We start from the raw sequence: 27,137 nt of genomic DNA on the forward strand, positions 1-27,137 counted from the left end.
CGAGCGATGAATCAGACTAGGCTGGTCAGTCGCTCTCCAAAAGGGGACCAGTTGATAGAATGTCGATGGTCTGTGGCATAGAAAAGCCGAAAGTACGTCGGGAAATCAATGGGTTGGCCCCAAGTAAAGGGCTACGGGCAGCCGAGAACCAAACTATATGTGTCAAATTGAGGAGCCGAATCAAGATCGAGGCGGGTTTGGCACAAAACTGGGAAATAAATCTGCAGACAAAGTTGCAAAAAGCAGATAATGCTGCAACAAGAGTCGATCACCACACTGTTCTTCGATCGCAGTGGCTTGATCGACTCAAAGATCTCTCGATAGAGGAAAGATTGGAAGGACGAATGGAGTGCCAACTTCTCGTCGTAGGCCAACGCAATGGCAATGGGGACAAAATCTCGGTTGATCTTCTGCGAACAGGTGCAGAAAAGATTGTGGCTGAGTCAGTAAAGGAGAGAAGCAATACGCTCCTTCTTGGTGACCGGAGCAGGAGCCTGACCGGCAAACCGTCGCATAAATTTAGTGTAGACAAGGTCTGCCTTGGGATCAAGATGGGCCTCAAACTCCGCCACATCATCGGGGTTATAGGTCATATATAAGATGACACCGTAAGGGTAGAGACCAATGATCGCCGCTAGATCGAAAAGGGCGGGGGTGAAAGGCCCCTCCTTGAAGAAGAAAATATTAAAAATTGGAGACCAGAAACATAGAGCCACAAATTGGCGTAAGACTCCTCAACTCAGTTCAACCAAGCCAAAAGGTGTCCGAAATGCGAGGCCAGGTACGAAGATTTTTTCGTAATGACTTCAAGGTAGACCAAAAAGTGAGATGAATGACATGGGCCATTAGGGAAAGCCCTTCGGCCGAGAAAGGAAAGGCATCAGGTGTAAGGAGGCGCCACGAAAGAAAGGCCAAGCACAAATTGATATGGGTCCGACTCGACATACTGTCTGAGAAGAGTATAGTCGAGAGACAGAGAAGAAGGAAGAGAAAGAATCGGTGCCATCGAAGGAGACTTGGAATCGAAAGGAAGAAACAGAGGTTTGAAAAAGAAAACCCTTAAAAAGAAAGGAGGAGAATAGAAAAGGAGAAGACGAAGGGTTGCAAGAAAAGCGAAGCCGTTATGATAACGAAGTAACGGCCGCTATTAATGCCCTAGATGAGACAAAAGGGTACGAGAAATTATAGCCGTCAAAGAATGAAATCAAGTACAAAGGTACGGCTAGGAAGAATGGGCGATGTAGAGCGTTCAATCTCAACGATCTACAATGGCTTTCAATCTTGGCCGTTGCAAAAAGTGACGCCAACCACCCGAAACAGTCGTTCAAGAGGTTGCCAAAGGGGCATTATTGGTGCCATAAAAACAGTGCCACGTGGTAAGTTAGCCAACACCACATGGAGCTCTACCAAAGCCAAAAGTGGAGCAGCATGTGGTGCGCTAGGTTCTGAGAAGAATACGCCCAAAACCGAACATTGGTTAAGCGAGATGTGATTGAGACCGGGCAGGAGTGGCCCGAAGAAATAGGGACCTGACTGAGATACACCTCGTAATGGGGAATAACTAAATAACGGCAGGTGGGACTATAACTATACAAAATACGCTTTCTAGAAAGGTCCTTTTTTTTTCCAGTGAACAAGAAGACCATTCTATTTCCAGCATTTTTCTGCTTTTATAGAAGTAGTCTACTTGTAGTATTCAATTTCTCTCGCATTTTTCTTGTGAGACACCAGATAGTCCTATATATAAAATGTAATAGGGCTAAAACTCTTAACCCGGCTTAAACATTTTGGGTGCTGTCTAGTCCCAAGAGATTAAGAGAGTTAAGCGTGCTAGGACGGCAGTAGTCCTGGGATGGGTAACCTCCTAGGAAGTTGGGGCATCACATTTCTGCTTTTTTTGGAGTAGTTTTTAAGATAGAATTCTTTGTAACAATAAAACCCATCATTCTGTAAACTTCTTTCGCTTTGAAATACATATCGGAATCACTCAGCTCATTTCAGCCGAATATATAGTGGAGTGCTTGAATTCGGCTGAGCGGATTGCTCATCAACCGATCGCTTGATTTAGTCTTGGCGCACTCTCGAGGGTCACTTTCGGAAACCGTTCCTTTCTCTACTCGTTTCCCGAAGCGGATCTCTGACTGAGTCAGCGGTCCAGGAATTTGACTCCCAACAGCTCAATTTTTAATAATGACTAGTTAAAAGTACCATTTAACATGTCCAAAGGCCATGGCTCTTGGTGAAATATGAATATTTCTGTTCAGTAACTTTAGTTTGACAAATTTGATGTCTGATATGGTACATGCTATTATTAAATTCTACAATACTTCACTAATCAATATATTTTAGTTCATTTTGAAATTCAATTGGACAAGTTATATTTCTTAGAGGCGTGCTACAAATACAATACACCACTTAGATATAGCTATTAACTTTTTAAAAAAAACTAACCGCTGAGATGTCACTTTGACTTCATAAGAACCTGCTATTGAAGCCCGGTACCAGTCATCCAATAGAAATAAAAGATTACTAGTGATCGTGACCCGCGCGATGTAGCGCGTAGATATATTATAATCTTTCAAATTTTAAATTCTAAATTTTAAATCCTTATATTTCTATAAGTTATTTTGTAAAGAGTAAAACACATTTACTTTAAAAGTTTTAGTAATTTTAAAATATATTAAAAAGTATGAAGATTTTTTTTTTAACATTTCAATTTTTCACACTGAAGCGTCACGATAGATATCAAAACACATTTATTTCCGACAACTTTATATAGATGGCTTATTATATAGATAGTGACGTGTAGGTTTAGTAAGAAATAATAGAAAATATATTTAGCAAACAAATTCTAACATATTCATTAGATTGCGCTAAGTATGGCGTTAGGCTACGCAATAATTAATTATTTTAAAAATTTTAAACCCTACTATAAACAAATCTATCAAAATTTTCAATACAATCAAATCGTTATACAATGCAGACATTATGATTTGTAAACAAAAATAAATATAAAAATTTATAACATAGTAACCGAAATATTAAAAACAAATATTAAAAAAATATAGAAATTCTAAAAAAAATATATCTTAAATTTGAAGAGTCGAATCCCACGTAATTTAAAATATGCTATACGGTAGAAAAATCTGATTAAACAAATAAAACATCAAATTCAAAATAAAGAAGAACCTTTCAAAATATAGTTAATCGTTACAGACAAATGCGGTCAATTTTCTTGGGACAAAATAAACAGTATTTAGTATATCATTTTTTATTCATCCAAAATGAGTATGAGTACAACTCTTTATATAAACTCTAAAATGACATTTCATATTTTAAGATGACTTTTCATTTCTTGTATTAAAATATATGACTTTTTATATTCTCAACTTTTTAAATTCTTAAATATATTAAGTTATCCAATATTTCTTATCACGCCCCGGATTACTCGTTTTTCCCGCCACGCTAACAGACCCACCGTATATATAGGAATTTTTCCTGTATGCGAAATGAAGCTGGACCTGTACCTGTAATCATACAACACTACAACCAGTAGTATAGAGCTGCTAAAATAAAAACATAAATAACAACAAAGTTTTCTATACATACATAGCATCCAGGTATACAAAAATCACTCGCACCAGCGAGTTATAACATCTTTATGTACAAGAACTCCAAAACCTGATACTACCTGTAGCGGGTATGTCTCTAACTCAGCAGCAACCCGAGAAAGAATCTAACTCGCGACTCCTTTTCCACGGTTTGTCTCCGCAACAGCAGCAGCCGAAGAAGAAGGCTCTGCAAAAGATCCACAACTCGGCGTGAGAACTACTACAAAAAGAAGTAGTCCTCAGTGGTTACCGCTACCGACCTCAACGGCTCACCCACTAAGTCTACAGAAAGAATGCTCAATGATAGTAATTAACTGGAAACAACTTACAACTATATACTACTATACTATCATGATCCAACACTAACTCTCTGTAGAATAAAGCAGTCTCAAACCCAATCTCACTAAGGACTGTGAATACACCCGTCCCGCCTGTCGAATCTACACTAACAGCCACCAAACTAAGTCGTCAGTGGAGAGCAAGTCCAACCAAGACAAACCGACATCAACGCAAAAGTACTAAATCCGACTCCGGAGTGACACTCGTGGGCTACCCAACCGAATATACAAGCGTGTCTCTGTCGAGCTCAATCAAGCTCTCACAGGCTATAGTCAAGTAAACAGGGTCTAACAATCCAACTCACGTGCCCTCAGCACAATCCGATGCAAAAACAGTAATCTGGGTCCATCGTCAACCCCGACGGCACCCGACAGTTCGGAACAGCCTAAACACTGCTGTAAAAATAAGCTTGGAATCTCAGCACGAGCGTAAAAACATTCTATACTATCCTGGGTATTCATTGCCCACAAACTGCGGCGATACAAACAAACTACGGTTCCTAGAGCTAAATCTGGTAGTTTTAACATATGACAGGATAGAATCGTTAGTTTTCTCCTAAGTCAATACCAAGTCCAACATGTATAATTTATCAACATTTTAAGCTCCAAATTCAGATTCCAAAGCATGCAAATCACTGAGTTTGAGCTACTTAACATAATCTAAAAACTAACAATACATGCTGACAATATTAACTAAGAAGAAAATCCGCAGAATCCGGTAAGCATCACATTTAACCCACCTCAAAACGGCTCGACGACAGCCTGCAGCTGTTGGAAACCCTGTCGAGGCCAACCAAGAACACCCCGAACCAGCAATAATACTACTTCAATGATCTAAACATCAAAATACCAAAAATTGCATTATAACTCCCAAATTTCAGCACTAAAGCTCAATCTACCAATTCCAATGTCAAAACTCACCTATCAATCTTCAAATCCTCAATTTAGGTGAAGAACACTTTCAAACCAGTAATGAAAGGTGGAGTAATCTCCTCTGGTCGAAATTCCAGCTCCTTCAAAGAATTGCTCCAAGAAAACCAAAACAAACACCATTTCAGCTCAAAACTTTCAGCAGTAGAGAAGAACGCAAAATTGACTAAGCTAACCTCAACCAAATTCTATCAAAATGGGCTCCACGAATTCCTCTTGAAGTCAAAATCCACTAAACTAAGTTTCGTGGCAAACGGAGCTTCCTACGTCGCACACAAGCCAAAACGCCGAAGGTTGCTGCTGGAATGCTGCTAAGACTGCAATCCTCTAAGTGGAAATGGTGGAATTTGGAGTAATTCGAGGGCTAAAGTGCAAATTCGAAGCTTCTCTGTGAAGAGGAGTGAAAAAGCTTCTCAGGGGGTTGAACATAAACTTTTATAGGGAGGTAAGATGGTCTGATAAGCCCCCAGGAACAAAAAAACAAACCTGCTATTCCTGCAGAAAATAGAACTTTCGGGCGCCCGAAACCACATTCTGGGCGTCCGAAACCTCCAAGCCATACAAATTTCCCACTTCGGTTCCTCCGCCTGCAGTCTGCTGCACCCATAACCTCGTCCGGCGGAACACACCTACCACCAGACACGTGTCAGTACAAACGATATTCCCAAGGTAAACCTTCGGATCCACATCTGGACGTCCGAAATATAGGATCCGAATTGGCTTTCAGTTCTGTTCAGACCAACACTCAAGTTCTGGGCGACCCAAATCCAATTCTGGGCGCCCGAATTCGGCAAAACTTCAATTTTACTTATTTGAGTGCGCCGAATCCATTTCTGCATCCATTTCGTGCAGAAATGACTTCGACTCAGTCCGACACTCTCTAGATGTGTCAACCAGTCACTAATACTGTAGTCAATCCTATCCAAACCTCCGGAACACTATATTTCAACTTCTAATTAATTTTAAAAAATAATAAAAAAATTGGTATGACCCACACCATTAATTTAAGGGGTAGTCGGGCCACATTCCCAAATTAACGGGATGGCGATTTATCCATAGAAAAAAAAATGATGAAAGAAAAAATTTAATTAATTTGAAAAAATAAAAAAAATAAAAGACTTTTCATATTTCCAACTTTTAAAATTCTTCAATATATTAAGTTATCCAACCTTTCAACTTCTAATTAATTTTAAAAAAATAATAAAAAAATTGGTGGGACCCACACCATTAATTTTAGGGGTAGTGAGGCCCTATCCCTAGATTAAAGGGATGATAATCTATCCATAAAAAAAAATGATGAAAGAAAAAATTCAATTAATTTGGAAAAATAAAAAAACTGATGGGACCCACACTCCCAAATTAAAAAGGTTGGGTCACATCAGTTTTAAGAACTGAGAATTCGTAGTTTTATATAGATATAGATTTTGGTGCAATGAAATTCCTCAATCTTATCTTAAGAATGGGTATTATGGACTTTTATATTTCTAAATTTATTCCTAATACGCCACTTAGGGGCTGTTTGGTTGCATGCATTTCTAACTGCTATGCATGCATCTATTAATTTTTTGTTTGGTTTGGTGTAGTTAGGGTTGCATCTATACGGAAAGGCCCAACTGTAGCAGTTGGTACTGTAGCCAATTTTGGCTACAATACCAACTGCTGCAGTTGAGCCGACGTCGGCTCACACATTAAAAAAATAAACAAAGTGTGATTTCTTTTTTCATGCACCTTTTTTTTTTAAATACATATTCACAAAATTTGATAGGATTTAGAATCTGATAGGATTTAGTAATGTCTAGTAGGGTCAATAAATTTTTTTCATACGCTTCTTATTTTTCAGTCTTCTAGTTTAATAATATTTTAATTTTTATTTTGACCAAATTTATATATTTATGTTTAAAATTTATTAAATTCATACATAATTTTATAATATATAAATTATATATAGATATAAAAGTCTTAATTAATAATTAAAATATGATTACGTTATGTTCAGAAGAAGTAATCTCATATTTCTATCAAAAAATTGACAGAATTTATAAATATAAATCTCAACTGGACACTACCAAACGGAAGAAATATAACTGCAGCAGTTGCAACTGTATAAACCAAACAGACTAGATGTAATTATGACTGCAGCATTTATAACTGCATGTAATTTTAATTACATTATTTTTGTAACTACATCCAACCAAATGGCCCCTAAATGATTTTGGGAGAGAGAGATCAACTCCTTTCTCTTGAGGTTATGGTGTTACGGTGTCGATTTTGAGAGAACTCTCTATCTAATTACACCATGTTATTTAAAAAGAAAAAAAAACTTTTAAATATAGACATCTGAATTGTGAATTTAATATTGGAAGAAATTAAAATTTTGAAATTTGAATCAAATTCAAAATATCCTAACATATATAGTACCAATTAAAATAAAACTTTCAATTCAAATTTACATTTTCATTTCAATTTAAAGAAAGAACTTGGTTTCGTAAGTTATAGTGCATATTAAATTCAAATTTAAAATTAATATTCAAAAAACAGAAACTTTATGTTTAAATAAATAATAAAAGTTAGGTTTATAAGTAATAGTACAAATTAAATTGGAATTTAAAATTCAAATTTAATTTTCAAAAATAAAATTCTTTATTTCGAAATAAACAATAAATTTTGAATCCAAATTGTTAATTCAATATCGAAACAACATAAAATTTCGAAAATCTAAATCAAATTCAAATTTGTCTTGAAAATAAAATTCAAATTGATAATAAAAACTTTTGATTCAATTTTGATCAAAAACTTACATTTCAAATTAAATTTTAAATTCAAATTTAGTTTATTTATTGAGGAGTTAGCTACTTAACAAATTAGCCACTATCTAATTACATAAGTCCGGAAATCAAGTAAAGAAACAAAAAATTGTATGGCACATAGTAAGGAAACAAATTAGCCATTTCAATTCAAATTTAAAATTCCAATTTCAACCTAAAGTGAGAAGTTGGTTTCATAAATACTAGCGTAAATTAAAATAAAATTATATTTTTGAATTTAATTTTCAAACATATAAACTTTATGTTCAAATAAATAACTAAAATTGGGTTTATAAGTAACAATATAAATCAAATTCGAACTTAAAATTTAAATTGAATTCAAAAATAAAAGTTATATTTAAATAAATAATAAATTTTGAATTCAAATTGTTAAATCAATATTGAAGAGTTCAAAATTTTAAAATAATGGCTTAATTACACTATACTACCTTGTACTTTACAAAATTTTCATTTTCTACACTATGCTTTTTTTCTATCTATAATTTTAGACAAAAGCTATTTAAAAAATATTGGTTAAGAGTGTTAGAGCATATATTAAACTCATTTTGATATAAAAAATAATAAAATACATAAAAATAAATAAAGGAAATAACGCAATAGAAGCCGTAAATGAGTAGATCATGTAGCATTATTTTATATTTTTTTCTCTACTATTTATTTAATGCTTTTTAATAAAATTATTAAATTTTGTCTAAACTAAAAGATTTGTTAACAGTAATTTAGAGATGGGTAAAGTTCTTTTAACTGGTGCCTTTTGAAGGAATTGCGTTTAGGTCTAAATTCTTTCTTCTCAAAATCATTAAAAGATATGCTAGAAATCATACTTCATAAAATTTGAATGTATTCTACTCATCCACCAAACCGTCCCAAATTGGACTATTTTTAATGATTGATTGGATGAAGTTGCTAGTTTAACAATTAAAGTAATTCAAATAAGTTAAAAATTTGTTAGAAAATGCTTTCTTAGGGAGAATGGTGATTTTGACTAGACTTGGCAAATGGGATGGGTTGAATAATCAATGGGTGGATCATTATATTCACGGGTCATATGGGTATGGATAAAATTTATCTTTAAATTTTTGGATAGTCAATATTTTTTTACCCGTACCCGCCCGCGAGTGGGAGGTCGGATACGCAAGACTTCTTTTTTCACTCCTATGCTTTCCAAATCAAAACAAATATATATAATTTTTAAAAGTATAACATAATTTATTGATTGATATATCACAACATACAATAAACAATATAAAATTTTAAAGTGTATAACTTATATTACATAAAAGTATTTCATCATTCCAAATTTTCTAGATACAAAATTAATTAAATTTTTATGATTATATAGTCAATATCATAAAGATTATATTTTTTAATTAAAAAATATACATGCAACTATCCATGGGTATTCGCACGTTATCCAAAATGCCTACAACTTAACGGGTACCCATCAGTCTCACTCATAATTTTTTAGATAAGAAAAATTAATATTCATACCTGCAAATTTGCTACTAATATGGGTACCTGCAAGCACAGATAGAGATTTTTAAGTCTAACTTTGACAGAGACTAGAATACTTCTTAAGGGCCTGTTTGGTTCGAGTTATGTAATATTACAAAGTATCTCGACATATCCAGCTATCTTGGATTACCTGTAATCCTGCCAGGATAACGCGAACCAAACAGGTCCTAAAAGCAAACCAATGCTTTTACTTCCGCATTATTTTCAGTGATGGATCATCAGAACCGGTGATCGGCACCATTACATGAGCTAGGCTATTTGAACTTTGCAAAAATTGAATTTCATGATTTTAAGATATCATTTAGGTAAAATGATCGAAGCAGATAGCCCGCTATTTTTCTCTCAAAAAAAAAAAAAAAACAGATAGCTCGCTATCTTTCTCTTAAAAAATAAAAAAAAATATGGTATTTGCCTATTGACCATGTGTTGTCGAATTCATCTTTTATTAATCATAAAAAATTGTCAACATTTGAACCACTTGAATACAAAACAAATAATATTGAAAAATTACAAAATTTGATTCCTAAAAAATTTAAGTAGTTTAGATCATGTTCAGAGAGGTGTCAATGGTCTTCAGATGCCCCATTGCGGAAAAGTATAACCTCGTTTTTCTTTTCCTATAAACAGGATGGTCGAGTAAAAGTTAAAATAGATGAATGGATGATGGATACGTGAATACGCTACACTCAAGGAACAATTTCTCATTGCCAAATGAATTTTTAGTGTTCTTAATTATTATGGCATGTGAGATTTGCACACACAGCAAGAATATTCACATTAATTAAACTAAATTATCTTAATTGGTGCTAAGGATAGACTTCTTGATGACGAGCAATGAGTTTATTTGATCACAAAGACTGTCATGAATATTAGTCATGTAATATTTGCCCTTCTCTGCTAACTTTTTTTGTGGGGTAAATTGCATGTTTGGTCCTCAAACTATGAGTCAGGTGAAACTTTGGTCCTCAATTTTTAATTTGTTATAATTTTTGCTTGAATTTTAAAAATTATTGCAATTAAGTCCCAAACTTAACTTTGATGGCCAAGTTTTAATAGATTGTTAATGTAGAAGTGACGTGAAGGTGTTGTGATTGATAATACATCAAGAGTTAAGATGCTACATCCCGTTTACACAAATGATGCATCAATATATAGTCAACTAAATAGATTATGGGACTTAATTGAGATAATAATTTTAAAAGTTTGGGCCAAAATTACTACAAATTAAAGTTTGGGGACCAAGATTTCACCCACCTTATAGTTTGAGAACCAAACGTGCAATTTGCCCTTTTTTTTAAATTATCATTTGTGATGCACCTGATTTGTATTTTCAGACTAAAAAAATACATTATTTGCATAGTCAAATTAAGTATGCATTCAAAGTTTTCTCATAAATTTTTAGCATGAATTTATTTGTATACAACGTCGTCACTAATTTTCAAAGTTTTTACTTCTAAGCAATTTTTAAGTTGTTTTGCTTATGCACTAACATTTGATTCTTCTTTTGGCAGATTAAATGCGCAACGAGACCAATGCATTGAATTTCTAAGCACTAAAATCTTTAAGAACTTTCACTGCCAAGAAACAATAATGGCCGAGGTTGCAATACTGTTAGCCATTCAAAAGCTTGGTCTTGCATTAGGCACAAAACTGCTGAACCAAGCTAGCTCTCTATTTTCACAACAACTAGCATCATTGGCAGAGCTCCCTGGTCGTATGGAAACCATAATGCGTGAACTCTGTGTGATGCGTCAATTCCTACTTTACATCGATAAGGTAGATAGCAAAAATCAAGTCCTAGAAGCATGGATAGAGGAGGTGCGAAAAGTCGCATATACTATTGAGGATATTGTGGATGAGTATATCTATCTTATAGATCAAGATAAACAACGACGAGGTGGACTAGTTGGTTATATGAAACAAGTGTCGCAGCAACCAGAGTCATTTAATAGTTTACCTCGTATTGCCTCTCAAATAAAACAAGTAGAGAATGGCCTGGACCACCTTTCACGTTTAAAAGATCGATGGATCATTCAAACAACAAGTATTTGGCATAGTAGTAGTTCAGATAATGTGAGCGAATGGACACAACATCTTATGGGAAGCTCTTCTCTTTCAATGTGTGAGGAACAGCTTGTAGGGGTTGACGAAGACCGTCATATGTTAACTAATTGGTTGAGGTCTGAGAAATTGGATCTCTGCATAATAACAGTGTGGGGTATGGGCGGGCTCGGAAAAACTACTTTAGTCACCAATGTTTATAAAAGAGAGAGTAGAAACTTCGACTGCCGTGCCTGGATTTCTATATCTCAAACTTTTAAAATTGAAGATCTTCGAAGAAAAATAATTACTGAACTTTTCGGCGACAAAAAGAAAATTCCAATTAACATTGCCACCATGGATGTTATAAAGCTAAAAGAGACACTAAGGGAATTCTTGGAGCAAAAGAAGTATCTAATTGTACTAGATGATGTATGGGAACCGCGAGCATTTTATGAATTGCAAGATTCTCTTGTCGATAATCAGAAAGGAAGTAGAATATTTATTACAACCAGAAATGCAGAAGTAGCATCACTTGCGAACAAAAACTATAAGCTTAAACTCGAACCTTTATCCGATCCTGATGCATGGAAACTTTTCTGCAAGAGAGCATTTTGGAATTATGAAAATCAAGAATGTCCTCCGGAGTTAGAAAAAAGTGCAAGAGATATCGTGGACAAGTGCGAAGGGCTGCCACTAGCTATTGTATCACTAGGCAATCTCCTGTCCTTAGGAAGAAATAGTGAGACTGAACTGAAGCGAGTTTATGATCAGCTTAATTGGGAGCTTGCAAACCGCCCAATTCTCGATCCCGTGAGAAACATCTTGAATTTGAGCTTCAACTATCTTCCTAAATATCTAAGGAATTGCATCTTATCTTGCAGCATGTTCCCAGAGGATTTCCTTCTTAAAAGAAAAAGGCTTATCAGGCTATGGATAGCAGAGGGTTTTGCAGTAGAAAGAGGATCAAGAACGGCTGAGGAAGTTGCAGAAGGATATCTTGTGGAGCTTATCCATCGGAACATGCTGCAAGTAGAAGAGCGGAACCACTTTGGTAGGGTAAAGTATTGTCGGATGCACGATCTCGTGCGCGAGTTCGCTGTCTCTTTATCTAAAAAGGAGAAGTTCCATGTTATTTATGAGGATAATGAGATGGAAAGGATGGTGGGTGCTAATGCGCGTCGCCTTTCTGTTCTCAAATACAGCAATGATATTGGATTCAACATTGATCTACAATGGCTGCGAACCTTTGTAGCATTCAACACTACTATGCCCGCATCCTCATTTACACCTGTGTTTCCATCCAAATCAAGGTATATTGCAATTCTTGAATTGCAAGGCCTGCCAATTGAGGAGATACCTAATGCTATTGGAGACTTATTCAATTTGCGATACTTGGGTTTAAGGCGTACAAAGGTAAAGTTACTACCGAAATCCATTGGCAAGCTTTCCAACTTGTTGATCTTGGACCTCTATGAATCAGCCATACAAAAGCTGCCTTGTGAGATCACGAATCTCAAGAAGTTGCGGCACATGTTTGTTGAGAGGGAAAACGATCCAACCGGAAAAGCCTTTCGCTGGGGTAGTGGTGTACGTGCACCAAAGGGTTTGTGGAATTTAAAAGAATTGCAAACGTTGCAGGCGGTTGAAGCAAGTAGTGAGTTGGTTGGGCGACTAGGAAATTTGACCAACCTAAGAAGCTTTAGAATATGGAATGTAAAGGAAACCTACTCTAAACAACTGTGTGCATCATTATCACAGATGCGTAGTCTTTCCTACTTAAGCATTAATGCAAGTGATGAAAATGAGAAACTCAATTTGGAAGGCCTGAAGCACCCTCTCCCGAATCTTAAAAAGCTTACTCTAACAGGTAGATTGGCAGCAGAAACGTTGACGTTTCCTTTGTTCCGAGATCTCCGACAATTATGTCTATCTTGGTGTCAGCTAACTGCGGATCCACTTCCGTCGCTCGCTCAGTTATCAAACCTCACTTTCCTACAACTTGAAAGGGCATACAATGGAGAACAGTTGTGCTTTTGTGTTCAATGGTTCCCTAATTTGAAGCGGCTTGACTTGATTGACTTGCCGCAACTCCAACGAGTGAAGATAGAGATGACAGCCATGTCAAACTTGGAAACTCTATATTTGAGATACCTCAAAAACCTAACAGAGGTCCCAGAAGGCATTGAATTCCTCACATCGTTGTGGGAGCTATATTTCTATGATATGGAACCTCAATTGACCAGTGGTTTAGAAGAAAACGACAAACTTCGACACATCAGCTTCATCTATACTGACTAGGAAGCACTTGAAGTGCCTTCTTTTCGCCTGGATTCACTCACAAGTAAGTTTCTGCATGTTTAATTCAATTGTGTGAATGTCTTGCTCACAAATTCACCCCCATGCATTCTTTTACAAAGTTCACCAAGTTTTCATGTTTAACCCAAAACTACTTGCGTACGACACATAAACTACGTTAGTATCTTATGTCTAATTAATTGATTTTCTCTCCTTTGATTTGATTTTTCTTCATTTTTATCTCATTTGGATCCACAAATATATGATTAATATATTTTTATGAACTTAAATTCCATAATAAAATTCCTAGTTAGTCAATTGCTAAAACATTGTTTCTTTCAATACAGTATAGTTCTGATCTCATATTTATTTAGTCAACATATAAATTGCTACTACAGAGAAAATATAAACCAAATATATTCGTTGAAGTCCTAGAAAGAGGTTTTGCCAATTTATTGAAATTCACAATTTATATTTTTATTGTACTGTATGCTTTCTATTGGCAATGGTTATGTAAATTGCCAATTCATTATATATTCGACTTGTTTACTTACAATATAATCTAAGTAATAAATCCTTACCAGGAATCGAATTTCAATTTTTTTTTTTTTCTATACTAGCAAAAGCTTGCATGCAACGCTACGCTTTGCTCAAAAATAAAGGAAAAAAATTTGAGATAGTTATACTTGTATAAATTTTAAAAATTGAATAAATTTTATCTGGTTATGATTATCTAATCTGATAGAAAAATAAGAAGAATTATACTTGATTTACTCAAATTTGGTTTATCTATTAGAGCAATACTTCAATATACCGTATAAATCTTGACCGTTTATTTTTATAAATAAATGGTTGAGATGTAATATGACTCTAGAGGTGACCTACTATTGAGTTATAGATACCATTCACCAGATATTTATCTAGAGGGTATTTTGGTCTTTACATAATATTTTAGCCTATTAAATTGTAAATTTTAATTGGAAACAACATAAAAANTTTATATTAAACTTTTAAAATTTGAATCTAAATTGTAAATTTTAATTGGAAACAACATAAAAAACTTAATTATGAATCAAATTCAATTTTTTAAAATAAACTACAAATTTAAAATAGAACTTTCAGTTCAAATTCAAATTTTCAATCTAAATCAGAAATTAAAATTTTGCTTTAAGATTAAAAGTACAATTTAGATTCAAATTTTAAAAGTTTAATTTAAATTTCAAAGTTAAAATTTTACATTACAATACCAAATTCGAAAATTAAATTAAAATTTAAAATTTATAGAATACTAACAAATTTGGTATATACTACTAATTCTTTTCTAATATTGTCATATTAACTAATCCAAATCGGTAACCTGTTCGACAGGTTAATTTATTTAAAATCCAACTATCTATACCCTTTACTAATTAAGGATTAGATTTTAAATTTATGGTGTATTGAAACATTCCTCTTAATTTAAAAGTTAAATCATGTCAGTACGCTTTAAAAAACTTTTGGATAATAAAGTCAAATAAAAATTTATAAGGGCATATTTCAAATATAAATGTATTTTCAGAATAGGATGGGTATTTCGAAAGAAAATTTGACGGACCTGAGATTTGTATTGGCTCTCATTTACACACTTACACGAGAAAAAGAAAGTAAAAAATTAAAAAAAATTAAACTTTAAAAATAGTTTTAAAGACGGTATTTTTAGGAGAAAATTTGCTAGATTTAAGATCCGTCAAATTTTTGTTCCTTGTTTTGTATATAGTACAGATTTAAAGATCTGACATAGAAGATGTGATTTTTCGTCATTGGTCATCAATTCTTTCCATGGTCCCTTGTACTGCACACACCTCACCTTTTTTTTTATTCGGAAATATATAAATAATGCCCCTTAGTTTCTTTCCTGTTCACCTATTTATTTTGTGGATGTGAAACTTGGTGCTGATTTTTTAATTTGTACTTCTCAATTATTTTTTGTCAAATTTTTTGAGATTCAGGTGATCCTCTCCATAGTTTCAAGCCACCGTATGCAGTACTTCTCAGTGTCTGCCAATTATGTCATCATTTGCATAAGCACTATTATTTGTTTGTCCTCTAGATTGTTCCTGTAAACTCCGATGGTGTTGTCATATGTATTTTCTATTTTAGTTTAGTTCTTTCAATCGCGTACTCTGTGTGTTGTTTTGCAATGTAATGTACAACGAATGATATGTAGTAATATCCGATGAGACTTATTCTGTAAGAAAATATTATTGATAATAATGTGCCATTTTGTTGAAACATTTGCACCTGCACTAACTTGGTTTTTCATATTCTCGATGGATTTACATCTATTGTATACTTTACGAAAAATAACCAAAATACAATATAAGGAACTCTTACAATACAAGACAAATAAATAGAAGCAACTTCTATCCAGTATGGGACATTGATTGAGAAACTAGATAAAAGTAGCAGGCTGGAAAAGATAGTTTCGATCTACTGTGGGCATGCTGACTTAATCTATCAATAATGGCTTGTCTAGCTTATTTTGATCTTCCAGATGGTTGAATGAGTCTATATATATTACCCAATCACTTCGATACTCTATACAATTGCAATTCGTGCAACTCACTCACAGTTACACAAAAGCCATAAAAAATAATGTCTGGATTTCGAATCTCTTACTTCCACTTAATTCGCAGAAAGCTCGGGACGAAGCACAGTTTCTCATAAGTTTACTTACAAATGTACAGCTACACAATCATTAATTAATGTACCTCATTGGAGATGAACGAGAAATTGCTTATATACACTAATAGTTGTCTACAACATTTAAAGAGTTTTAATGTTGCCAATTCTGACATCTGGAGACTAAAGCCCCTCCATCTGGAGATCATTCTGCTAACTTCCCCTCTTTTAGTCTGTACTCTGTGACATTCTACTAACTTTCCCTCTTTCAGCTTTTGTTGTTGTGTGTTTCTTCTATACTTTTGTCCCGATATATTCCTTTATAGGGAAAGTTACATAGGACTAACTTTTTTATTATTGCGATTACTTTCTTAACCTTTTTCTCAGTATTTTAATTGGATCTATTCTGTTGTAATCTCCATTAATTTGTATGGATCTTCCCATCTCAGTAACAATGTAATGCAGATAAATCTCGTGGACTGATCATTAAATACCACAAGAAGTCAGTGCAAAGTGAATATTTAGACTACGACTAAACAGAAGCTTATCACGTCGTCCAATCTGCATTCCGAAATACACGCAATTTATAGCAATACTTGAAGAGCTTATAAGAAAGTGGAGTACAACACTCGAAAAGTTAACATTTGCTATTAAAATCTATGAGCTCACTTTTAGTCTCATATTTACTTATTTGTTTTACTTAAATAAGCATATTCCGCCTATGACATTATTTATTTCGTTCCGAAAAAAGTGCACCATTGTAAGTAGATAACTACGCGCTATTCACATTTGATCAATTACTACATGCCCTGCCCCTTAGAGTAGTAAACAAAAACAGTGCTCAAAAAGAGAAGTGCTGAATAAAATATTCATGCATCCAAAAGCGTACCAAGATAAGATGCAAATGGCGTTTGTTTCACTCTCACACATAAATTACGAAGGAGAACCCACAGTTTAAGATCAGAATGCCTAAGCATGACCATCTTTTCCTCTTTCTGCTGTTCTCCCTTTTTTTCACTTTCCAATAAACAAACTGCAAATATGGATTAAATTCTAGAACTCAACACATTTTACCTTCTTTACAAAATACCTTAAAAAGAATGAAAACGAGAATAAAATGGTTCAATTTTAAGGAGAACGAAGGGTAGTTGTAAATTATATTATCTCACCAGAAATGTATATTACAAGGATCTTTCAACCATTTTGGACCTGAAAAAGGTAGCATGAAAACAATTTAAACAAGAAGAAAAGTGATGCTAAGAAAATATAGTTAAGCAGGCATTTATACACAACAGTAAGATAATCTTGGCACTTCAAGTTTAATCGGGCAGTCATAAGAAGTGCAAATTAAGCTCATTTTACTGGTTGAACTTCAGTAGCTATGTAGCTAACTTGCTTTCCGAGCAGAACATCAAAATGCAAATAAGCATTTCCACTATCTGACTGAATTGATTGAATGCAAATGCAACTGTCAAAATTACTTTGGCATGGCAAGTAAGATCCATGACTAGTTCACCAGTTTCATCCCAAAACTCAATTTAAAATTACCTTAATCTTAGTAGTAAAATAAAAGTAGCAACAAAACTGTAACTAGGTAACTAAGCCAGCAAAGTTGAAATGCAGAAGCAAGATTAGTCGGGCTTATAGGCCCTAAAGCTGAACCGGGAGATATACCCCCGCCCTTGCTTGATCCCGATCTGCCATTCAAATTAACTTATCAGTTATACGGAAAGAACAAGATTGTTTAAGCATTGCATCTGAAAGTTTGAATAATTATCATAACTCACCTTCCTGCGAAGATGCACAAACCATGACCTGCAAGTTTACACAGTTAATTTGGATCAACTTGAAAAATGGAAGTATAATTATTTGAACTAAAAACAACATAGAAAAAATATAGTACTAAAACACGCAGAAAATCGTTGTAATTCACTTACTACGCCAAAAAGAAAAGCGTAAACCCAAAGAAACTGTTTTTCCTGATCCTTTCTGTGGGTCGAATGTTCTTGCCTCCCCTCCCATCACAAGTCTAAATTTATATTTCACAGCAGAAAGGCTACTCTGCTACTATAAAGCCTCCTTTCCACTTCCTTTGTTACTCAAAGATATTCAATATGCCAGTCAAGGATTTCTAGGGTTTTCTACAGAATAATATCATTCAATTTCCTTTTTCCAGGATAGAATGAAAGTAGGCACGCATACTCACCTATTTGAACTAATCCCTGTTGGCAACATGTCATTGCTACCTTTACTTCGACCACCTCCTGCAGTCATTCCACCTCTCTCCACCACCTCATGTAACCATTACTGCCAATACCACTTCTTTAACCTCAGCCCATTTTTGTGAAAACTGACTAATCAATACTGATTCTACAACCTCCTGCACCTCTAGCGACCACCTTCTTCCGACTGCCATTTTTTTTTTACTACCTTCAGTGCACTCATCACCTAAAGCAACTTGTCACCACCATATTACCACCTCTACCAAGGTTTGATATTTACAACATCCAAATGAGTCAAAGACAAACAAGTACATTTAACCATTTTAATTTTGACTTCAAACCAAACGTGTCATCACATTCTGCTCTTCCTAGTCCAGTTCCAAACTTTTCTGCTTCCATATTTGGTTCTTGTTTTGTTCATGTACTAACATGTCTTTTATTCCCATCACAGAGAACCCTTGTTAAAATAAGAATCTGGGATAACTAAGAAATTCCACGATAAAATCTTCTCTATTAAACAAACACTAGAAAGACTAAATCCCACATATATGTACAAATCCTAGCTGAATTCAATGATGAAAACAACTTGTCAATATTATAAGCAACAATAAACCATATAGTTTAGTTAAGTTTTCCGATAATTATATCATGTTTATCCTTGAAAGAAAAGTTACTCAACATCAACTATAGTCACTCTCAGTTCAACTAGTTAGTTTAATACCAGTTTCCTGCCGCCCTGTTTCTTTTCTACTATCTAGTGTACCTCTCATCTGAGTAGGCAACTCCATATGCATCATATTTTCATTTGTTCGTGGTGCTTCAACTACTACTCAAGGGCTTCGTTTGGTTCCCGAGATTAGGATTCGATACTTTGACTATCCAGTACTTGGGCAAGATTGGACTTATTCCGGTCTATCAGAGTAGCATCTCCACCCTAGATTAATTAATTCCATGATGGTTATATAGTAGTGAGGGAAGCCGAACAAAATAAAGAAGAAAAGTAAATTATCAATTCTTCTGAGAATCTCTTTAATACCAGGAGATGAAATTGATAATTATCATCATCTGGAACTAGAATCAACGAAACGTAATTTTTTAGACCAGATAAATCGACTGGAATGCGCCACAAATGAGTTGATATTTGGTAATAATGTAGGCTTCCGAAACTATTGTAGCCAGAACAAGATATTGTAATGACAATAGGTGTCAGCCCCACGTCAAAAGGTGTAAAACAATCCTCCATTTATATTCAGGTAGATTTCTAACAATAATCGGATTCGCAGAGGCTCTAAATTGCCAATATATAAAGACCTTCAAGTGGATATTCCATCTCTTTCAAAAGAAAAATAGACTATTTATTGGATGCTGATCTTCTAAGACGTATCAAAATTTATCTTATGCATTGGATAGAATCTATTAGTCTCACAAGTAAAAGAGGAACTGCTTAATGTTCTAGATAGAGTTCGTCTAATCTAGGTAAATTAACTTATGATTTTCTTTTCTATGTGGACAGATAGATAATGAGATAAGCATAATCCAAGATTCATTCTAATATAGTTTTCAAAGTTCTTTCGGCCTGAGAATGACACCAATTAACGCAAAAAATAAAAAAGATTAAAAAAAAAACATATATTAATAAACAGTAGTTCACTTTATATATTGTTGTACAAAATGATTTTTAACGTGGTGGGAATAAATGGACCAATTCCACTGCACATCCTCTTTGGACTTTTTTTATGTTTAGATGAAGACATGCAATTGGTCTTATAGTTTAGCACTACATTGCCTTTTTGAAGGGATTTGGAAGACAATATGCCGAAAAAACATGGTGCAAACCATAAGGAGATCATGGGTGGTCCAATCGGAAAAATAAGGATAACTAGTTAGACGACTAGTGACAATAAGATGAAAATAGGAAAATATAGTAAATTGTGGAATTCTTTGTGAGAACTGATGCATATGAAGGAATCAAGATTGAGAAATCTATATCCTAGATCGCAACCATGTCCCGTCCATAGAAAAGATGCATAAAAACTAAAAGCATGCACCCTACCTGTCATCTACCAAATGTTTTTTAGTAAAATTAAGGAGCAAAGATCACTTGTAACATATGACTAGTGAAATCTTTAAGACAAAAGGTAGCAGTGAAACTTACTAGGATCGGTAGTGGTTATCATAGCTGTGTTATTGAAATTGCATGTCCCACCATTTGCTTGAGTTCTATGGTAATAATCATTGTACGCATACGAAGCAACAGCTGCAATGTTGTTCGAGTCATAGCACGGCTGCCCAGGCTGAATAGCACTGCAGTTTGCCGAACCAGGCCCACATGCCCAATCCAACCCTTGCTTCAAAGCAATGGCAGGTGCGCTTGAATTCGCAACACAGAACACCCCAACCAATCCTGTTGAGTCGCCATCAGACTCATCCGGGTGTTCAAATGACAAAGTATACAAGGCGGTCTTGTTCGGATACATAATTCCCCAGTTCTTCTCTGAAATAGGCCCAGGCCGGAGATCCTCATTAAACAGCTCGAAAATATATGTGTTGATTTGGGCAGTTGGTTGACTAGGCGTCCCTGAACCATTCAATACATGCTTAATAAGATTGCTATTGTAGGCCAATGCATTATCGACCGTTGCATCCGGCTCTTTTGACCCACCGAACCATGGCCACCCAGAAGCAGTAACAATTACAGGAATACCAGTGAAATTCAGCGCTTGCATGGAATAATAAGCTGCATCAACCATTGAGTCGAACATGTTGGTATAGTAGAGATTTGTGTTAGGATCAACAACCTGGTTGTTGGGATTAAGTGCTTGAAAAAGAGCAAAATCCAAAGGGAATATGCCTTGCCCTTTGGTGTAAGCATAGTATGTTTGTGCATTTAGCATGAAGGAAGAGCCATAATTCTTCAAGAACTGAAGATACTGATTCATGATCGAGTTCCAAGTCGAATTGAAGGTGGCTGTAGATGGAGGGAAAAATTTGGGTATCATGTCGATTGATTGGGGGCTTGAAATTTTCACCTGGGAATTAAGATTGGCAGCCAGGAGAGCAGATTGGAGGAATTGCAAGGCCGGAATAAGAACAAGAGCTGCATTGGGGATAGTGGTAAGGACTTCATTGCCAACAGCAATGTATGTGATGTTAGTCGCTGGAATATAGGCCGCCACATTCTTGTTAATCCAATCAGCTGCTTCGGACCGAGATTGTCCTACGCGTAGTAGTTGGTCATTCGGCACCCCAACTATAACTTCTATACCGGTGTTTGCAAGGGCATTCAGCATTTCGTGGTCCACATCAAATAAGCGTACATGTCTGATTTGCTTTTCTTTGAGAATGGCTACAATGTCTGATGCTGGAGGCGGGTTGGATATGCTGGTGCCAACATTTATTCCAACGAATGCACCTGCAGTATAAGCAATATCCCATTATTTGCAACCAAAGATTTGAAGGAGCAAAAAGAAAGAATTAATGTAGCAGTAAGTAGCACTCTGCAAGTAAACCTAAAAACTAAGCAAGATATTAATACAAGTTGATGTACCCTCAGCAATCCTGAGTTGTCTCAATAGACGGAAGGCAAAGAAAACAGAGAAAACAAAATCAGAAAGTAGATTCTAGAGAACAGCGATCAGATGTTCAACTGTTGACCAACTAAAGTTGTCTAATAGAGATGAAAAACCCCAACACAGCAATGATTACCTAAGGTTACGAAACTACAGAAACAATACAAAACTGCAAAGAAAAGCAAGCCAACTAGAATAGATTGTAATAAATGTACTTTGAGCTATTTCTTCATGACATATTTGTTTAGTTCGATGATCCCTGAGTTGAAACTCTGTCCACTTCACATATAAAGTTTGTCATTAGCTTCTTCCGAGTAATCAATTTGAATTAGACTTTTCACAAAGCAGCTTAGAAGCAAATTAGGTACCTGATGCATTGACGCAAAAGAGTACAAGAAGCAATATACTTCTCTTCCCTCTATTGGGCACCATCTGGTAACACAGGCCTCAGAATTCACTTGTTGAAGACCCAAGCGTCCTTGTCCTTAAATGCTGTATCAAATGGCTGGGGAAAAAAAAATGAAAATCGTAAAGACACTGAAGCAGTTTAATGACATAGCAAGAAACTGAGTGAAAGAAAAACATCAAATTCGAAATTAATTTAATTGAATCAGAAAAAAAATTGAGTGATAATAGAAATTTCTTCTAGATTTTGAGTTACAAAATTAATCATAAGGTAAAATTAGCATTTTACAGTAATGTTTACTTTTTTCCAGATAACTAACTAAGAAAATACAGAAACTAAGAACATAACCTAGAATAAGAAGAAGCAAGTAACAAAGTACACTGAAGAATCAGATCTATACTGAACCAACAACTTTAGTATCAGAAAAAAAAAGTTCAAAACATTTGACTACCACTTAACAAGCCTTTTCATAATACAATAAGGTCACAACATGGATAACCACATTGCTTCAATCTTGTCATCAAAGGGAAAAAAGAGGAAATGCGACCAACTTGTTACCATCATAGAATACAGACAATAAAGAACTGATATATAGACAACTATTATGACATTTGTAAGAATCCAAGAAGTTAAGTGTGTTGATTAAAAAGCAATGGAGAGAAGAAACACCGTCCATGTATATAAAAGTCCAACCAGTAGCTGCAGAAGGGACCATATAGACCAACTAATGTTGCGTAGCATTTGAATTACTGATTCTCCACCATTATCTAAATGTAGAAAGAAGAAAAGGAAAAGCTCTCGAGCAATATCTACAAAATTGTTAAGTCTGCTCGTGATGCAACACAGGGGAGTAAACAAGACAAGTAGAAAGACTATAAATAAAAGATCAATAAAAATACAAAAAAAAAAAAAGAGATCCTCAGCGATCAGATTAATTTCTATCCAAAATTAAGCAGCCTCTACCTGCCTCTCTGATTAAACCTCCAGCCCATGTTAGTGGTTTGCTCACAGGAAACTAAACCATGGGAAGGCAGTGAGTGTCCAGCTATAATTTCTCAGCTAAGCTGAGTTCTCACATGCCCAGTTTCTTCTACGATAATTTATTATATCCTTTTGAACATAAAATTGTTTAGATGAAGCTTCAAATACTGCAATATCCCCCATTCCCCTGTGGGCTAAGCATGGCTTGTTGCCCTGGAGCCGCAGCATGTAACTAGGTGTCGGCATGATGACCTACATTGGAGGAAAAGAGAAGCACCACAAAGGAAAGTAAAGAGCGATCAACTGTCGTGGCACTTTGGTGGCAACACTTCGCGAAATAGCTAGCTGAAATCCCACCGCTCTCCAGTTCCAATGACAAAGACATAGTTTTAGATGTCAAACCAAGCTATACATTGGTAAGTTCTGCTAGCGAGTATTTTTTTAAGTGATTGCAACTTAGGAGTCTGACTTTACCCCGTTGCAAGACACTCATACTTAAGATTTATCAGGATAAGTGATTCCACTTACAAGGTTAATTATCATATCCGAGGAATTACTTGAAGCTGTTGATACTAGGCACTTGTAGGCATCTTTTCCTAGTTCCAAACAGCCAATTACCACATGGCCCTTGAGTAAACAAAAGATATATGCTAAACAAGATATTCTAGTGTTATCCAAACATGTCTTTAGAAGATTTTCTGCCAATCAAAGGAAAAAGGTCACCTTTACATACCTAGTACACAAAGATCAGCTTGGAATTACTAGGCGCCAATACCAGTACAGCCCTAAATCCTGTGATATGGGCAGCAACACTGCCTATACCAGCTTACCAGAATTGCAGAGAAAGTGTACGTAGAGATCACTTGACTAAACACATCAAACAAGACATGAGAAATGCTAGAGTAACTGCCGAAAGGATAACTCTAACGGCATTGCTCCTTTCTGAAATCAATGACAGGCAGCACCTCTTTATGAGATTAAGTTCAAGTAGAAATTTTGCATTTGGTTATAGTGAAGTGGTGGAATAAAAATGTTCACAAATATGTGCAGTGACAACCGAAGCTTAAAAAAGTAAATAATTATCAAAAAAACAAGTGGGGCTCAAGGGATCTCCTATATAGTGTTCTGAATCTTCTGATAGATGTACATATAGATAGTATTGGGCTGTTTTTTTAATCTTTATAATGCTGTATATATTTTGAAAACCTTCTCACTCACTCTATTCATCTCTATTAATCTTCTAGGACAAAATGTAGAACTCAATAATGTCTAGAACAGAAATCAAGTACCAGATCTGTAAAAAATGCTTTCACATGAATTCATGTGTCAATGATGACAATATGTTAAATAACCAAGCATGTGACACGACAGAAAACCAGATCATACATATCCATCAATCATACATTTTCACATTGTAACCTTAGATCATATAATTATTGGCATTAATAGTCCACAACCCCATTACTCAACCATTCATCTGGAAAAATATTGGAAAAACAACATTCATTAAGAAAAAGATTGTCCAACACTCTGTGTTCAGTTTTCCACATCATTTTAAGGTCTCATCAACATTATAGTTTCTGCTTATTACTAGTAATTATTTCCTGAAAAACAAAAGCAATTCATATCTTCAAAGGCATTACACAGCATTAATTATTGGTAACCATTGCGTTAATAATTTTCATAAACCAACACCAGAGAATTACAACACCTACAGAAGACTAATGTTTCTTTTTTTCTTTTTTTTTTGCTGATTCAGACCAAAAATGACTAGCTAAGACCTCATTTGACATCGTCGCCATTTTTTTGGTTTTTTAACACTAATTCTATATAATTTGATATACCAAGCGATGGGCAACATCTTCTTTCAAGAAAAAAACTTGGAAACAAAAAAAAAATTGTTTTTTCTAAGTTTTTTTTTAAAAAAAAATTGTTGCCAAACAAACACTTGCTTGTAAGGATTGCGAGCAATCCACCATCCATAAAAATGAAAAAAAAAAAAAAACAGCGAGAATACTACACAAGGCCTAAACATAGAATTAGGAAAATGTCTTTGAAAGAGACTAGCAAATATACAAACAAAATATCATGTGTACTCCCAGTTGATCATTTACCTAAATGAACAGGTAATGTTTATTTGATTTCTTTAAGGAAAAAAAAAAAAAAAAAAAAAAAAAGTGCTTCTAAGATTCAGGCTTGGTTTCATGACCAAAAACAACTATGAAACTGAACATTTAGAAATAAGATCACTTCCCATTTACTTCATTTTGAGCACAACAATGAAATGAGTCGAGTGCATTTCTTGTTCTACGACCAAACAAAAAATTCCAACTTTCGAAATACTCAAATCAGCAAAAAGCCAAAACCCCATTAATGGAACACCAAAAAATCAGAAGAAACCGACACACACAAACAAAAAAAAATTGGTACCTTGTGATTCGAATCCCCAGGAGGCAAAGCGCTGCTTTTGTTCTTTCTTTTCTTTTTTGGGAGGTTTAGCTCTTTCAAATAAAGAAGGAGGGGAAAAAAAGAAAAGAAAAAAAAGGGAGATGCTTTAATTCTTTTTGAAAGAGAACAAAGGAGAAGAGGGTTTATGAGGAGGAAGAGGAAGAGGAAGGAGAAAGAAGGTTTGCGAGAGCTCACGAGAAAGAGAGAGAGTGAGTGTGCGAATCTCTCAGAGAGAGGAAGCTTTACGGGATCAGTACAGTGTGAAAGAGAGAGAGAGAGCAAAGAGTGTTTGGTAGTGGAATCCAAAGAGGTTTCTGGGTTTAGGGTGGAGAGAGAGAGAGAGAGAGAGAGAGAGGAGAAATTGTTGCCTGCAACAGTTGTATAAGTACATCTCATGTGCCGCACTTTTGTTTGGGTGGGAAGTTTTCTCTGTATTGCAGTCACACCACATCACTTATATTTAATTTAATTAAATTTTTAAAAATATATATATAATAAATAAATTTATAATTGGCCGGATCATGCCACGTAAGGATATGTGATTGGCCTATTCTAGCTTTTTTTTTTCTAATTTGGGATAAGAGTAATGGTGTGTTTGGTTAAAAAAAAAAGAGTAATTTCATACGCTTCTCTGCAAAATAGTAAATAACAAATATATCTTTTATAAAGTTCAACTTTTATATATTATTCCTACAAAAGTTCTAATATTTTTAAATATATTTCTGTCGTTAAAATCCGTTAGAATATTTTAGTTAACCATAGTTAGATATTTAATCCTAATTAATTTTTTACATTTTTAGTCCTCTTATGTTATACTGTATGGTTTTTAAAGAGCCATATTTGTGATGGCCAAATTGAAAATATAAATAATTCTCTAATAGTAACAAACCAGAGGAACATATTTAAAAACGTCAGAATTACAAAAATATAGTAAAAAAAATATTTTTTGAGAAAGAAAAAATAATCTGTGATAACATTGTTTTCATAATTTTTTTCGGAATAAAAATTCTGTAAAATTAAAAAAGATTTTTCACAAAATCTGAAAAAAAAAAAAGAAAATTTACTTTTTTTCACAAACAAATAAAAAATTATTCTTTAAAGATTTTCTTCTAGAAAACCGAACATCCCAATAAACACCTGCTTTTGTGCATTGGAAAGCGTAAAAAATTTAAAATAGGTTTCAATCTTCTTTCATATAACACTATAAAATTGCGATAAAAATTATCACTAAAAAAAGATTAAGATTGCTTTCTAATTTTTTTTGAGTCTTTCAAAATATAAAAGTAATATTTT

At 34.5% G+C, this 27,137-nt stretch overlaps 2 protein-coding genes across 7 annotated transcripts in view; one reads left to right on the forward strand and one right to left on the reverse strand.

Moving 5' to 3' along the window:
* The window catches only part of LOC109713426 (disease resistance protein RPM1-like), a 32,724-nt gene extending 16,894 nt beyond the window's left edge, over positions 1-15,830 (forward strand). For 2 of the 3 annotated variants that reach the window (XM_020237496.1, XM_020237497.1), the window contains exons 3-4: positions 10,731-13,603; positions 15,546-15,830. In XM_020237496.1, coding sequence (XP_020093085.1) covers positions 10,810-13,560 — 2,751 coding nt within the window. In that variant the 5' untranslated portion in view covers positions 10,731-10,809 and the 3' untranslated portion in view covers positions 13,561-13,603; positions 15,546-15,830. Of the gene's footprint in view, positions 1-10,730; positions 13,604-15,539 lie in introns of all 3 variants that reach the window. The other variant, XM_020237498.1, reaches the window with a different exon arrangement.
* LOC109713427 (glucan endo-1,3-beta-glucosidase 4) lies at positions 17,115-26,253 on the reverse strand. 4 transcript variants are annotated; one of them, XM_020237500.1, is made up of 6 exons: positions 26,040-26,252; positions 25,827-25,897; positions 22,378-22,514; positions 20,596-21,852; positions 18,006-18,033; positions 17,636-17,915 (listed from the first exon to the last, which is right to left on the reverse strand). In XM_020237500.1, the coding sequence occupies exons 3-6, from the start codon at positions 22,439-22,441 to the stop codon at positions 17,774-17,776; spliced, it is 1,491 nt and encodes a 496-aa protein (XP_020093089.1). In that variant the 5' UTR covers positions 22,442-22,514; positions 25,827-25,897; positions 26,040-26,252; the 3' UTR covers positions 17,636-17,773. The 4 variants fall into 4 exon arrangements, with proteins under 4 accessions (XP_020093091.1, XP_020093089.1, XP_020093090.1 ...); XM_020237502.1 differs by lacking the exon at positions 17,636-17,915 and adding an exon at positions 17,115-17,427 and having other exon boundaries at positions 25,827-26,253; XM_020237501.1 differs by lacking the exons at positions 25,827-25,897; positions 26,040-26,252 and adding an exon at positions 24,130-25,186.

This window comes from Ananas comosus, linkage group 7 (assembly GCF_001540865.1).
Source record: "Ananas comosus cultivar F153 linkage group 7, ASM154086v1, whole genome shotgun sequence".
In the NCBI taxonomy this organism is placed as follows: Eukaryota; Viridiplantae; Streptophyta; class Magnoliopsida; order Poales; family Bromeliaceae; genus Ananas; species Ananas comosus.

Coding starts and splice junctions, on each gene's coding strand:
- LOC109713427 (XM_020237500.1), bottom strand. CDS start 22,441: ATGGTGCCCAATAGAGGGAAGAGAAGTATATTGCTTCTTGTACTCTTT. Junction 21,853..22,377: donor CTTTTGCGTCAATGCATCAG/GTACCTAATTTG, acceptor CTTATACTGCAG/GTGCATTCGTTGGAATAAAT. Junction 18,034..20,595: donor GATAACCACTACCGATCCTA/GTAAGTTTCACT, acceptor GTAAACTTGCAG/GTCATGGTTTGTGCATCTTC.